The sequence below is a fragment of the Octopus bimaculoides genome, chromosome 3 (assembly GCF_001194135.2).
Source record: "Octopus bimaculoides isolate UCB-OBI-ISO-001 chromosome 3, ASM119413v2, whole genome shotgun sequence".
In the NCBI taxonomy this organism is placed as follows: Eukaryota; Metazoa; Mollusca; class Cephalopoda; order Octopoda; family Octopodidae; genus Octopus; species Octopus bimaculoides.
The window spans coordinates 73171094-73187629 of record NC_068983.1 but is presented as its reverse complement, the minus strand read 5'-3'; the positions used below and the strand labels follow the sequence as shown (position 1 = coordinate 73187629).

General features: G+C 35.4%; 1 protein-coding gene across 1 annotated transcript in view; it reads right to left on the bottom strand.

Annotated features, from left to right (window-relative positions):
* Nucleotides 1–7961: 7961 nt before the first annotated feature.
* LOC106870265 (death-associated protein 1) overlaps nt 7962–16536 on the bottom strand; it is a 41045-nt gene continuing 32470 nt past the window's right edge. Inside the window, exons 2-4 of the mRNA XM_014916283.2 lie at nt 12228–12330; nt 11035–11089; nt 7962–10217 (exon numbers count right to left, since the gene is read on the bottom strand). Coding sequence (XP_014771769.1) covers nt 10107–10217; nt 11035–11089; nt 12228–12330 — 269 coding nt within the window. The 3' untranslated portion in view covers nt 7962–10106. The remainder of the gene's footprint in view (nt 10218–11034; nt 11090–12227; nt 12331–16536) is intronic.

The following is a 16536-nucleotide window of genomic DNA, read 5'->3' as shown; positions in this document are numbered from 1 at the left end:
CATCATCATCATCATCATCATTATCATTATTATTATTATTATTATTATTATTATTATTATTGCAGTAAGTTGGCAGAATCATTAGTATGCTGGGCAAAAATGCTTAGCAGCATTTTGTCTGCCCTTACATTCTGAGTTCAAATTCGGCCATGGTCAACTTAACCTTTCATCTTTTCAGGTTCAATAAAATAGGTACTAGTCAATCACTGGGGTTGATGTAATTGACTAATCCCTTCCCTTCCCCCGGAATTTCAGGCATTGTGCTAAAATTTGAGACCTTTATTGCTATTAAGGTGGCAAACTGGCAGAATCGTTAGCTTGCCAGGCAAAATGCTTAGTGGCATTTAGTGTCTTTACGTTCTGAGTTCAAATTCTGCTGTGGTTGACTTTGCCTTTCATCCTTTCGGGGTCAATAAAATAATTACCAGTCAAGCACTGGGGTTGATGTAATTTCTTTCTTCCTTCTAGAATCAATAAAGTATGTTAGCAGTCACTTACTGAGTGGAACTTAAATAAAATGGTTGATTATAGGTAGGGCATCTGGTTGTTAAAAACATTGACATCTACAATAATAAAGACAGCCCGTTTTCCTTATTACTGTGTGCCAGATCTGACAATGGGCCTAACTACAGAAGAGTAACCTGCTGTCTTTGTTTTCCTATCAGTTTGTGAAAAATGGATATTTGTTAATGAAATTTTCTACAAATAACAGGCATGGCTGTGTGGTAAGAAGTTTGCTTCCCAACTACATGGTTCTAGGTTCAGTCCCACAGCATAACACCTTGGACATCTAGTATAGCCTTGGACCAATCAAAGCCTTGTGAGTGGATTTGGTAGGTGGGAACTGAAAGAAGCCTGTCATGTGTGTACACACACACATACATGCATATATATATATATATATATATCTTTTACTCGTTTCAGTCATTAGACTGCAGCCATGCTTAGACACTGCTTTGAAGAATTTTTAGTTGAATGAATTGACCCCAGTACCTATTTTATTTTTTTAAAGCCTGGTAATTATTCTGTTTGTCTTTTTTGCTGAGTTACTGGGACATAAACACTCCAACATTGGTTGTCAAACAATGGTAGGGAACAAACACAAAGACACACACACACATACATACATGATGGTTTTCCTATATATATATGTATATGTGTGTGTCTTAGTGTCTGTATTTGTCTTTCACCATTCCGATAACCTAGGTTTGGCAAAAATGATGGATAGAATAAGTACCAGGCTTACAAGTACTGGGGTTGATTCCTTTGACTAAAATTCTTCAAGGCAGTATCTCAACACTAATCTGATGACTGAAACCAGCAAAAGCTGAAAGCTAAAAAGATAAATAACTTTTAACTTGTGTTGATTATGATTATATCAGAATGTTATGTGTAAAACATTAGAAGGAAGAGAAGATATTTCATGCATCTCAATTTTGTTTCCTAATACATTTTGATGATTTAAATACAATTATGTTAAAAAAATTCCTTTTGAGTCTCATGTGATTTCTGCTATTTCTAGCATACTCAACAACCACATAGAGGATGGGCCTCCTTTGGGTTTGTTTAAAAGAGAGATTAAGATTTGTATTTTTGAAGCGGAGAAAAAGTACCAGTCCAGGGCAGTGGATTGACAAGTATTGTTAGTACATTAGATGAGATGCCTCCTAGAATTTGTTCTGGCTCTCTGCATTCTGAGTTCAAACTCTACGGAGATTAGCTCAGTCTTTCATCCTTTCATGGTACATAAAACAATGCATTAGTTCAGGGCAGTGAATTAACAGGTATTGTATTGTGAGAACATTGGATGAGATAGCTGGCAGAATTTTTTCTGGGTCTTTGTGTTTCGAAGCTTTTGGGTGGTAAACTTAATTTGTTTCCCAGTTTAACACCAATACTTGATCTTTGGGTAACTTTTTGAAAAGTTAATTCTGTTGAGAAGTTCACTGTTCAAATCAAGTCTCTGGTTTGGGGATAACTTCCTCCTACCTCCCACAAGTCTTGGAGGTTATGAGGGGGGAAAAAAGCAGGTCATCTATGGTAGTATTCTTCCAACCTTGCCAAATTTGAGAAAAACAAAAAAAATTTCCATGACTTTCTCGGATCTTTTTTAAAACGGGGGCCACATTTTTCATTAACGAAACACTTTGAAACTTGGAACACTGGTAGAATGTGTCATATAAAACATCTTTTTCTCTTAGTCTTCTTAAAAAAAAAAGAAATCCATAAGTTATTCCATGTTAAAGTTGTCGTATTTCTGTAATTTCAACCAATCACTGACGTCCATTCAGCCGATATACATTAAGTGCCGACTACATAAACAAACGATTCTGAAACAATTAACCCTAACCCTAGGGTTAGGGTTAGGGTTAAAGCAAATTTAAAATGAAAAAAGCAAATAAGACGAAGGTATGGAGATTAAATATGCATTACATCGCTTAATCAGCCAAAGGAGTAAATGTAAACAACTGAATACTTGTCAGTGATTGGTTGAAATTATCGAAATAAGACAATTTTTTACATGAAATAAATTCGAATACAAAAATATTTTTCTGTTCTATAACACAAAATAGATAAGTAAACGAAGTTTGAAAGTCTTTCCGTACCAAAAACACTACGTAAAACATTAATGAAAAATGTGGCCCCGTTTTAAAATAGATCCACTTTCTCTTGAAATCTTGGGAGAGAGAAGTGAGTAAGCATCAGCATAAAGACAGCTAAATTAATTTGATCAGCCATAGGACTTTCTGAATGGCATGCCTAAATGGAAAATTGCCCTGAATTTTTAAATAGTCTGACTTGTCTGATGGTGGTCTGTGTCTTGTGTGGCCTGCCTCTCAAAAAAGGGTTGCCCATGTCTGGGTCAGATCCTCATCCCATGCTACTGAAAAGCATCCTTCCTACTGGTTTAAATTCACAATGAAACTGAATATATACAGATATAACCCAGGGCATATTTAATCATAACTCATACTGTAGTAATCGTTAATTTGTGCTGTTTGTTCTCTATCAAGTGGAATTAAGCAGTGTTAGTATTTTCAAAGTTTAGCTGGACTAATTGATTAAATAAAATAATTTGAATGAATCATGTCGGTATATAGTGCTGAAATAAAATTTAAACAGCGTGTAAACTAATTCATTTAATAACGAGTCGTCGAAGAAGCATCTGGGTGGTATATTGATCAACTAGAAACGGCAGTTATGTTTTCCTCAAAATCAGACATTTGTCTTAGAAACGTAGTCTTAGGTGTGTCACGAACCTACAAGCTCATTGAACCGGAGTTCTTTTTCGGCTTCCATAGCTAGAAGTGACCAAGAGTAACGTCACCCACCCACGTCGCCATGACGGAATTTAACCCCCAGCCGTTGCTGGTACTCATTTTTAACAGAGTAGACTGGAGCAATGTGAAATGAAATGATTTGTCACGAACACAATGTACCGTCCAGTGTAGGAACCGAACCCACTACCTTATGATTGTACGTCCAACATCCTAACTAGTAATCACTGACATAAATACAGATATAAGCAACGGAATGATCAAATAGATTTGATGAATTAGAGTGCACAGGGGCTGAACAGCAAACTGCAATAACAATTGAACATTTTCAAGGGGAACAACTCTCTACAACATAAATGACCATGTTTTTATGTTTGCCGGATAATTTTAGTGAAATTCATAAATGTGGACAAGTTCGTATATTTTGTGGTACAGGATAATTCAAATCTCACAAAGGAAAATAAAATTTAAAAAAGATGGCAGTGGAGTTTCGGCATAGCTGTCCCACATACGTAGGATTTTCTACATTTTCGCTAAGATTTTTCCATTTGATTTTTTACCACGCACTTCAAAATGATGGGGGAAGCCTTAAAAATTTTTACAATAAAATGACTAAAAGTAACGAAAAGAAAATTTATTTTAGTGATAGCATGGTGGGTTTTTTTTTTTGCTTTTGTAGTGGTGGTAGTTATATTTAAAATACAAGGATTTAATTTTTTTTTTCCTCAAAAATTTTGGAATATATATATAATTGGTTAGTTGTGCATAAGTCAAAAGAAAAAAAAAAAAAGGCCCACGAAAATTTTTTTGAGGAGTAATATTTAATGTAGTCGTTAGTTATGGCCGGTCAGAAAGTTACCACGTCTGTTATTACTCTTAGTAGTACAGGCGACTCATCAAACCTGCTGGCCGGAGGTTATGTGCCTCCAGCTAACAGCTCTTATGAGTCATCTATATTGCTAGGAGCAATAAGAGACGTGAAACGAATATTAACTTCCTGACCGGTCACAACCAACGACTACATTAAATATACATATCTGTAAAGGTATAAACGTAGACGAGATCATTTTTAAAGATATAAATCATATAAAACATTTATAGAAATGTTTCCATATTGTCCAGCCTAAGGCAAATAAAAAGGTAAATCCCATTTCAAGAGTTGAATGATAGATCTACAGCAAAGGAGATAACTCAAATAGTTCCCACATCCAAGGGAGGTAAATTATACAATAGGCTTATTAACAATGCATGTGGTTGTTGTTTAGACTCCAGTCATCTCTTTATCAAAGGGAACTATGATCAAAAAGCATTCCAGCTGCTTGACCTTTTGTTTTTCAGATAATCTTACTACGGTTATATCCATTGTGTTTTATTTTCTAAAACATTAAGGTGTCATCTGGAAGAAATGTCGAACGACCGACTAGAAGCTCCTTCATTAGATCGAAATCTGTTTAATTGTTGACGATTTCAGTTTAGCCTTGTTCGAGTAGCCCTACGATCAAAAGCATTCCAACCTAGACTATCTCATCTTTTTCTGAGACCACATTATCTGAGGTGTCAATTTTTTAAAAAACTTTTAAAGACGGTAACGAGTGATTTGATGGCGATTTGACTGTTATTTTTCGCAGACAGAGCACTTACATAACAGTTCCTTTATTAGCTCAATTCATTTAGTAATGCGAACCTGCATCATATGGCTTATATAAACTTTGATACAGTTTACCTAATGTATTTTACCAGTTATTCATCATTTTCAAGACACCTTATATAAAACAAAAAAAACATTAAAAATAGTATTTACACAAGTCAGAAAAAGAGAGCAATCATGACTCAATAACTACATTTATAACAATATCATAGACAGCTATTATACAAATCTTTTCCTTTGGCATAGTAATTAGTTTTTCTTTTCACATAAGGATCAGTTTTACTGGCATTCACTATAACAATACATGATTGAATGGCAAAAATTTATTTTTATCAGATTCACATGTCAAAATGTATCTGGATAATGAGATGTATATAGCATTCAATCAACTTTACTATAAGAGTCCCATGTTGAAAAATGGTTTTGGTATTATCTATTCTCCATTATACATTTCATTTGCTAATAGAAAACAAAAGTGCTACATTATTTCTCTGTCTGAAGAAATTCCAGCAGGAAATTTCTTACATGTTTATCCCAAATAAATAATTCCAAAAAATTTCTCCACCTTCCTATTTTGATACATAACTCTACAAACAATGTATGTTTCCAGAATTTTCAACTCTAATATGTGCCTCACCCAAATTCTGGAATAAGATGTGCATATCAAAGATTTTTGCAGGTGAGAATAATGGTGATGGTTATCTCTAAGATTTGCTAAGATATTATTTAGCTAAATCTGAGAATATCTAACCCCAAAAGGTGAGATTTACATAGTATCAACAGATGGAAAGTTGCCATATTTCAGAGGTGTCACAGAGCAGGGTTTAAGCTGCTGTATTTCAGGATCCATCACGGAACAGAATATGAAAATGTTTATGATTTTTTATCAAACTGCGAAACTAATAACCCCTTACTGACAAACATGGTCTTGATTTTATTGTTTTATAGTTTTCCTTACTCATTTGCTGTCATAACAAGGCATCATCAGTCTTATGTCTTTTATCCACTGTTGACATAAAGAGTTTTTGCAAAACAGCAACTCTCCATGCATCTAAAATTCAGTTAGAGCACAGTTGGACTTTGTGCTGGTCCTGTAAATCATAAATTAGTTTTCTACAATTATCACTAGGATATGCAGGATTGGAAATGGAATATATTTCACATACCGCTTGTAATTGGCCATTAATTAGATGTGTGGTGATTGAACGAAGACGTTTTAAGTCACATTTTGGCAATTCTATGGCTGGGTATTGAGAGTTTAATTTTTTTTTTCTTCGGTGCAGGATTCTATTTAATAATTATTGAATAATGTGGTACATGGCTCATAAGCCTTACTTCAATCTGCTACTTATATACATCATCATCATCATTTAATGTCTGTTTTCCATGCTAGCATCGGTTGGATGGTTTGACTGAAAACTGGTAAGCTGCACTAGATTCCAATCTAATTTGGCATTTCTACAGCTGGATGCCCTTCCTAACACCATCCACTCCAAGAGTGTAGTAGGTGCTTTTTACATACCAGTTACGTAACGCTGGTATCAGCCACAGCCACAATCTCACTTGGCTTGATAGGTTCTCTCAAGCGCGGTATATTGCCAAAGGTCTCAGTCACTTGTCACTGCCTCCATGATGCCCAACGTTCTAACAGTGTTTTTTACATACTAGTTATGTGACACTGGCATCAGCCACAAGTATGATTTCAATTGACCGATGGGTCTTCTCAAGCACGGCATATTGCTCAACATTTGAAGGGTGCTTTTTACATGCCAGTTATGACACTGGCATCGGCCACAACTATGATTTCACTTGGTTTGATGGGTCTTCTCAAGCACAGCATATTGCCAATGGTCTCAGTCGCTTGTCATTGCCAAACATTTGACGATCAAACTTCTTCACCTCGTCTCCATGAGTCTACCTCTTCCACAGGTTCTCTCCACAGTCAGAGATCGGTACTTCTTCACACAGCTGTCCTCATGTATACACATATGACCATATCAGTGCAGTCATCTCTCTTGCACATCACATCTGATGCCGCTTATGCCCAACTTTTCACCCAAAACACGCTGTTGTGCATGCACACAGACATTACACATATAGTGAAGGATACTAACTTCATTTCTAACGAGCCTACACATGTTCTCAGCAGTCACAGCCCATGTTTCACTGCTGTGTAGCATGGCTGTTTGCACACAGGCATCACACAATCTGCCTTTTACTTCGAGAGGCCCTGCTTTAAAATCTTTACCAACACAATTAGAACTCGATGCAATCCTCTAGCTAGCTTGATCCTGTCAAACTGTCCAACCCATACCAGCATGTAATACAGAATGGTGTGGGTATTAAGTAAAACAGATCTACAAGTAGGTGACGGTTAACTCAGACTTGGTAAGAAACTATTCGGCAAGATCTGAGAATATTTGATCCCAAAAGGTGAGATTTACATAGTAACTGAGATGGGAAGTTGCCATATTTCAGAGGTATTGCAGAGCAGGGTTTAAGCTGCTGTATATCAGGATGCAATCACTCACATAACATTTGTTTATTGACTTAATTCTAACACTCAACCTTACAACCTCTAAGTATGTGTGGAGATGCCTCCCACCCCAAAAAACATGTTTCATGGATAGTTACAGGAGAACATAGCACGTTGAGATAGTAAGTCATCCTCAAACTAAGAACCTGGTCAAAATACTGGCAACAAAGTTGCTTAAATTCCAGGTGGTGGTGTTAAACAGATTAAGTCTACTATCCAGAATCAGGTACAGTCGAGACAAGCTTTCCACACACATTCTATCTTGAGAATCACACTCACAAGTTTGGATTGACCCAAGAAACTTAAAATGTAATGAAGTAGAATTGAATCTGTAAACATATAATTGAAAAGCACACTTCTTAACCTGCCATGTCGAGAAGAATAGATGTAAAACAATATAATAAATAAGTTGATAAATTATTATTTCTTAATCATTGGCTCTAATTGTTACAGAAAAAAAATCTTATCTGTTTTGTATTAACAAAAACAAAAAAAAAAAGACATTTTTCAAATATTCTTTATTTTTACAAAATTTTCCAATTTTTAAAATGGCAATTTGAAAATAATCATGAGCCATTCGAAAAAAAATTAACAATCTTTTCTTTAGATTACAAAGGTATAGCAAAACCACAAGTTAAAAACTCATGAAAATAGCTTTCAACAAAGAACAAAACGAAAAAGGGGAAAAGAATGAAATTCCTTGGTTCCAGAGGAGAAAAAAAAATGTCTAATTTGCCTCCTTGGGGATAGGGACTGTATTTGTTTATATGTAATAAAATTAACCAACAAGTAATTTATCTTCTTTAATCTTCACAAATATTTACTAAATTACCTAGAAAAAAATCATTTCCATTGAAAAATAAAACCAAAATTGAAAAATAATAGTAATTCAATATGTCATTAGGAAAACTGTAAATTCTCAATAAAGTTTGCTCCTGTTCTTTTAATGTTTGGTACACTTTAACCTCTAATATTATTTTGATTTAATTTTACAGTTGTATCATGGATATAATTATTGCAATGTTGTTTTTCTTTGAAGGAAAATAAACGTGTGTGTGTGTGAAACAATAGAAACTGAGGAAACTAGTGATAGTCTGTGCCAGCAAACAGTAACATCAAAAAGTTGATGCAATTGAATAAACTTTATGCTGTGAGGTAAAAGTCACATGGAAATCTATTATACTGTTTACATGTATACATGGTACAACATACAAACTTATGTCAGTATGTGACATCATGAATAAAGAGCACTCAATGTGTGTATGTATGTATATGTACATATACACACACATATATGTTATTAGTAGAGCTGACTTCTGTTAAGATACTTTCTTCATTGAAATGCTATCTGAAGAAGACCTGGCTGGTGTTTATGACAATAGAAGAGCTGCCAACTATTAATAAAATGCATGTGTAGTAATGATTTCTTACACTGGCACATGGATACAAATTCGTAGAGAAGTGAAATCAATTGAACTGACCCCTCACCTTATTCTTTGCTTCTATTGGTGCTTATTTTATTGACCCTCATCGTATCAAAAAGAAAACTTGCCTCTTGCAAATTTGAACTGGTCACACATGTAAAGGGACGTAACTAAATAGCACAAAGCATTTAGTTCCAGCACTGGACCGTTTCTACCCCACTCAGTTTGATCTTTGTTACCAAATAATTTTAGAAAGATAAAAGACACTGAAGTATATGAAAATGAAATTTTTCAAAAGAATAATGAATAGAAACCAAAAAACAATGTCCCTCACTGCACATAAAAGGATTATTAAAAGTGAATTTGAATTTTTTATTAATTTCTTCTCAAGAACATTAACAATAATAATTATTTCTTATTTAGGTACAAAGCCAGCTATTTTGAAGTTGGGGGAGGGGAGGCATTAGTTATTACCCTCAACCCGAGTACCTAGCTGGTACTTTATTTTGTCAACCTACAGGAATGAAAGGTAAAGTTGACATTGGCAAGATTTGAACTCAGAATGTAAAGAGCTGGAACAAATACCACAAGGCATTTTGCCTGATGGTCTCATGATTCTGCCAATCTACCACTCTAATGATGGTTTCTGATTTAGGTACAAAGCCAGCAATTTTGAAGGGGAAGTGATAAGTTGATATCATCAACCACAGTACTTGACTGGTACTTTATATTATCAACTCTGGAAGGACGAAAGGCAAAGTTTGGCCTCAGCAGGATTTGAACTCAGAACATAAATACTGCAAAGTATTTTGTTCAATGCTCTACCAACCCTGTCAACCTATTACCCTCGATTGTGCTGGTAACAATTTCTAATTTAGCACATTAAGGGAAGGGTGTAGTCAATTGCATAGATCACAATACTTGACTGGTCCTTATTTTCTTGAATTCAGAAGAAAAGTAAAGTTGGCTCTGGCAGGATTTCAATTCAGAGTATATAGAATAATCAAACAATTTCTAACTTGGGCACAAGGCCAAAAATTTATAAGAGAAAACTATAATGAATTCAAAGAAGAGGAAGTAAAAGAATAATAATGAAATCAAATATGATAAACTGTAGATATGTATTTTGGGGGATTATATCAATAGATTTTAGTGGATGGAGGCACACAGAGGAAGCACTGAAGACTGATTCTTCTCGTTACAAATCTGTTCACAGTCCTCTACTTTCTTGGCTGTTGAATCGGATACTGTGTTTGCATAGGACGTTTCTCATGTATAGGTAGAGGTTTATCATGGAATGTCTTGGTAACTTCAGGAAAGTCACGATCACCCTAAACAGATTTTAAAAAATAGAAAATTAAAAATTAGGATCAAAAGGAAAAATAACCACAAAATTATATAGATTGAAGTTGACTAGGTGCTTTGTAATTGGCACCTCCACTGGTGGGGGTCACCATGTTTGTCTTGTAAAGTCACTTGGGGACCCAGCCAGTGCAGGTGTCACTTAAAAAGCACCCAGTCCACACTGTAAAGTGGTTGACATTTGGAAAGGCATCCAGCTGTAAGAACCATACCAAAAATAACCTCACCTGTGTGAATGCCATGTAAAAAGCATTCAGCCCACTCTACTGAGTGGTTGGTGTTAGGAAGGGCATCCAGCTGTAAAAACCATGTCAAAGCACACTCAGGAGCATAGCACAGGCTCCCACCTGGCCAGCTCCTGTCAAACTGTCCAACCCATGCCAGCATGGAAGGAGGACATTAAATAATGATGATGATGAAGGAGTTATACCATAGGTGACTGAATTGAATTCAGCGTATTGTCCTAATTAGTATACATACCTTTAACACTTTAGCATTCGGATTACTCATTGGCACTATCTTGTAGCTTCAAGATTTCAATGTTTTTTTTTATTGTTACAATGATATTGTAGGGTATGTGTGAGAGGCTGGATCTGGCCAATTTCAACACACAAACAGGTAGAATATTTTTTGGCCAGCTATGGCTGGTCTAAATGTTAATGGATTAATCGTGATAGAAACAATATCATTGCAAAAATCATTTATTAGCACTTACAGTACATGAAATAGACGAAGTTAACATGGAAAAAGGATGGCAAAGAAGAAAAAAACAACAAAAACCAATACCTTTATCACTGCACCCGATACAATTAGTGTTTGATTTTTCTTGTCAGATTTGGGACTGAAGAAAAGAAAAGGAAAAAAAATTAAATAGAGCAGCAGTTGGCTTACTTTTGGTAACACTAGACAAATAACCACATGATGTATATATATATAACCCTTACAATGATGTATACCACTGCTAACCTATTCTCCTGAATTGATTAACAGGTGAAAGTTGACCTTGGCAGTAACTAGACCAAGAAAGGAAAAGAATATATTGTATTTTCCTGTATACAAGTCAACTTTTTCAAACCAAAGCTTACAGCCAAAAGAGGTAAGGCAACTTAGACACCAAGACAACTTTGAAGGAACAAAAATTTTATGGGAAATGTAGTAAGATTTGGAAAGACAGTGATGATGTTTGAATGTTTACACTATATGTTTATGTTATGTACATTGACTTGTATGCTAGAAAATACAATAGTTAAGTATTACCACAATATATTTTGCTCATCACTCTACTAATTCTAACATCCATCTAATAATAATTGATTCTAACATAGACACAATTTGGAGAAAGGGATCAGTTACTTAAATCACTTCCAATACTGCATTTTCACTGACTCCAGAAGGATGAAGAACAATGTAGACATAAGATTTGAACTTCAGTATGAAATTAAATACAAAGCATTTTGTCCAACATTAATGATTCTAAGTATCCATTACTCTCTTAATAATGATTAATAATACAGGCACAAAGCCTGAAATTTTGGTGGAGAGGGTAAATCGATTACACTGACCCCCACCAGCACTCAACTGGTACTTATTTTATTGACCCAGAAAGGATGAAAGGCAAAATCAACCTTGATAGAATTTGAACTAAAAACATAGACAGACGAAAGACTGCTAAGCATTTTGCTCAGCATGCAAATGATCCTGCCAGCTTGCTACCTTATATAATAATAATAATAATAATAATAATAATTGTTTCTACTATAGGCACAAGGCGTGAAATTTTGGGGGAGGGGTGTCAGTTGATTATATCGACCCCACTGTGTAACTGATACTTATTTCATCGACCCCCGAAAGGATGGAAGGCAAAGTTGACCTCGGCGGAATTTGAACTCAGAACATGAAGACGGACAAAATGCAGCTACGCATTTTGCCCAGTGTGCTAATAATTCTGATGATGGTGATGATGATGATGATCATCTTACCTAACACCATACTGCTCCAGCTCTTCAGCAGTGAGTTGCGTATCTGATACCTTAGAATCTGTTGGTCGTTTATGCTGGACAATTCTCATGCCTCCTGCTTTAACTGTTAAAGAGATAAACATAAACATAATATTAATATACTGGACATTACTCCACTGTCACACATACAACACAGAACAGTTCAAATTTTATTCTTAAGCTGGACTATTGACCAATATGCTGTCCCCCTTTGATAAAGAGATTATCTCTGCTTCCATAAGCCTCCCTGATAAACAAATTTTCATTCTCTTTCACAGAAGAATGGTTAGTGATAAGGAAGGTACCAAGTGGAAAAAAAACAACTAAGCCTCTATGCAGTTGCTTAAACTGCAAGGAAAAGCATCCAAATATCTTTCAATCAAAATCTTACTGTTTTAAAATGAAGGAAAAACATATCAGGTAATGCAATTTGCAAATAATCAAAGTGGTTACAGCCAGAATGCCTTCAATAAAACATTTGCACAATCAGGGCTTAATAAGACAACAAAATGTTTAAATTTGCAAAAAAAAAAAAAAAAAAAAAAAATGAAGTAACTAATAGGTTTATTCTTTTAACAATGAAGAATTTGTATAACTGACTTTGATATTGAACAAGTATTGCTTTATGTAGGATTCCAGCTATAAAACAAATGCACTTAAATTATCATTTTAAATATTCCGTTTAATCATGAAGGTATGGGTTGAGTAGGCCTGCCACGAAGCATAATCACTAGTGTTACAATCGTTATCTTATCCCCAGGGCCTAGCATCCTATGGGAGATAGAATTCACTTGACCACTTTCTTCCCTTTCATGGGGTTCTTTTAAATTAGCAGCACAGCCCTGTTGCACATAGCAATATTGTCCCTTTGTATCATATGTCCCAACCAATATAATTGTTTCTCATAGAGAGATACATTAACAGGTCTTTAATGCCCAGTCTACCTTTTAAGCTAATTTTGCTTTATCTAGAAAGACTTGTGGTCAAGTGTAGGGATCATGATCATAAGGTTGTGGCTTCAATTCCTGAACTGGGTGACTCATTGTCTCCTTGAGCAAGGCACTTTATTCATGTTATTCCAGTCTACTTAGCTAAAAACAAATACCAGCCAGTGGTGGTGCAACACACACACACAATCTCTCTCCAGCTGCTACATCCTGAATGTTCTGCTGGGACAAGAGTGGAAGAGTAGAGAGGGTGTCCGTGTCTGCTAGTGACTATATACACACCTAAAACAATTAGTAAACTATAATACATGGTATCAAGTCACATCACATCCAATTCTACATTAAGAACGGGTCTAATCAATAAGAATGTTTTCCTATTTACAAACTTATATAATTCATATTTTTGTATTACTAAGTGGTTATGATAATGATGGATCATCAGTTCACAGATTGTAGGCATTATATTTTTTCACTTAGCAGAGTACTTATAACATCTGTATATCTCTGTTCAGTTGCCCATTGAGAATAGGTACTTGAGCAACTGCAAATGCTATGTATGAAAGACTAGTGTTCTATACAGAAGAACTCCAGTCTGTTGGAAATTTCACTCGCAGGTTGAACTTAGCACTGCAAGCTAGCAAAATACTCAAACAGTATACTCATTACCTATTTACAGTTAGGTGAACCAGGAAGATTTGAGTCAAGGACACAGCACAGAAGTGCTTATTTTATACAAAACATTAACTCTTCATTTGATAGACTAGACACAATTAAAACTCAGTCAGCTGTGTCTCATGGTGACAATTATATACCAGAATTTCCCTATTCCATAAATAGCAGCAACAATAAATGTATTCCAGTTGTGACCATTCTGTGTTCTTTTTTCCAGACAGTGTGTTTAAAAACTACATTATTCAACGTGCCTATCCTGTTTCTAGCAAGACAAATAAAACTTTGTTGTTGGTTTGTTTATTTATTATATGATTTCGTACATTGGCCAGAAAAGGGATATAAGTGGTAGACTCACAGTCCAAGTCCATGAATAGAAGTAATTTTTATTTTACTTATGACAGATGGATAAACAACAAAGTCAGTACTAGTAAAATTTGAACTCAGAATATGGCAAGATGAAACTAAATATTTCATCCAACACTTTACTGTTTCTGCCATAAAGTACTTGTGGAAGGGTGAGGAAATAACACTGATTTTAGTATTGCCCTATTAGAAGGTAATTAGTGGAACACTTTATAATCAAACATCAATGAGATGTCAAACAAAAACTAAGGTTAAAAATAATTACTTTGGTTATTTGTTTTTTAACACCAGGTGGAGCCAAGATAAATAGACCTATATTTATGCTTAACCCTTCGCATTCAGATTGTTTTGAATTAATCATGCATCATCTTGTAGCTTCAAGATTCTGATGACATGGCAGTTTATTTTTAGAATAACATTGTAGGATAGGTGTGAGGGGCCAGATTTGCCCAGTCTCAACATAAAGCGGATTGAATATTTTGGCTGGATATGGCTGGTTTAAATGTTAAAGGCAATCTGACAAAGACCATCTCATCTTTTCAGAAAGTTTATCTTAAATTAATGTTCTCCGATATGGTTATCCTATTCATTAGAGACAAAAGAGGTGGGGAGTAGTGTGATTTTATAATGCTTTTGACTTCTATTTCTAACAGTCCAAGAAATCATGTACAAGCTCCTTCTTCACCAAACTTTACCCATTTCATTATTGACAGTAAAAAATAATTTAGGTATATTCCCCTCCCTAAATGAGACAACAAAATGAGAAAACAAAAACTTGTCGCAAAATTGCCAAGTTTAAACTAGTAAAAAGCTAAAGAACCAAAGTGAGCAGATGTTTAATCCTTTAGTATTCAAACTGGCCAAATCCGGCCATATCCGACTGCTCAACAAAATCACTAAAAAAATAAACAAATCACGTTATTGAATTCTCGTAGCTTTGAGATAATGCGAGATGAAGCCTTTCCTGCCTTTATTCAAGTATAAATATTGTGAAATTGTTTAAACCACAAGGTTTTTTCAACATTTGTATATTTTATACTTTGCTTTTTGTACTGGTGTTTTTTTCTATAGTATTTGAATGTGTTGTACTGCTTTGCAGCAGTTTGTTTGTTTGTGCTTTCTCTTCTCATGAGAGGGGAGATAGCTTAGTAAAAATATGTCTGTAGAAGACTATAGCTTCTCAGACATATCGTCATTGGAAGAGGAATTATTAGAGGCAGTCCGGAAGATGGACGATCAATAGAAGAAGGAGAAGAGGAATTTTACCGACGTGGCAAAATGCCAGAAGGAAATGGGTATCAGAAAATTTGGAAGGTATAAAGATTTATTAAGTCATGATGGTTTTGAGGTGAAGCTGTGTCCCTCCCCCAAGAGACATGTAATAACATTAAGGAAAGGACAATAATGTACCGAACCTTTTTGATAAGTAAAGGAAAAACTGACATTATGACTATGGACCAGGTGGAAAAGGCTCCAAGACCAATATGGAGTGATATTGTGTACCTTGCAAGAGGTTCAATGTTTGAATTAGTGGAGGTGAGGTTCAAGGACGCAGCAACAGCAAGGAAACAAGCAGTGACATCCATCAAGAGTGAGCAGGCGGTGCTTCTGCCCACTTACCGAGGACTAAGAGCAATAAGAATCAGTGTAGAAGGAATTCCGCCAGAGATTGATGTAGCCTGGGTAGCAGACGCTGTCCTTCTTGGGAACGAGGTCACAAAAAAGGAAAGCTTTGGCAGAAAATCTTGCCCATGTAAGTACTTACAAGTGCAGTACTGTTATGGGCAACTGTAAAGGTTTATTTAAAAAAAGAGGGAACATTTTACAAATGCAAAAGGAAAATTTATTAGCTACTGCTTTTAAAGACAAAAGACAGATTTTATTTCTGTTTATTAATGAACAACCTGGTGTTGGTGCTGGAGGGAAATCCCTAGTGAATATTTATTACTAGCAGAAATACCCGGCTTTGCCCGGGTTAAAGAGAATAATGAAATCTAAAAACGCCGTCTAGACTACGCAACCCTCAACTGTTAGTAGCTATGATACCATATTTCTACATTAATAACTCTCCAATCCATGCCAGCATGGAACAAAGACATTAAGTGGAATGCCAGTCTCTCATCTAGGAGGGCCTTGAAATCAATGTTACCAACTGGGGACTATGTGTGTCGTAGTGATAATAAAAAGACCCAAAGGAGGTCTGCAACGAAATAATTTTACTCAACACTTTGCAAGTGAATCAGTGGAGGCTAAGATGCGTCTCATTTACTTGACAATTTATGCACCACATTGCAGAAATCACAATGTAA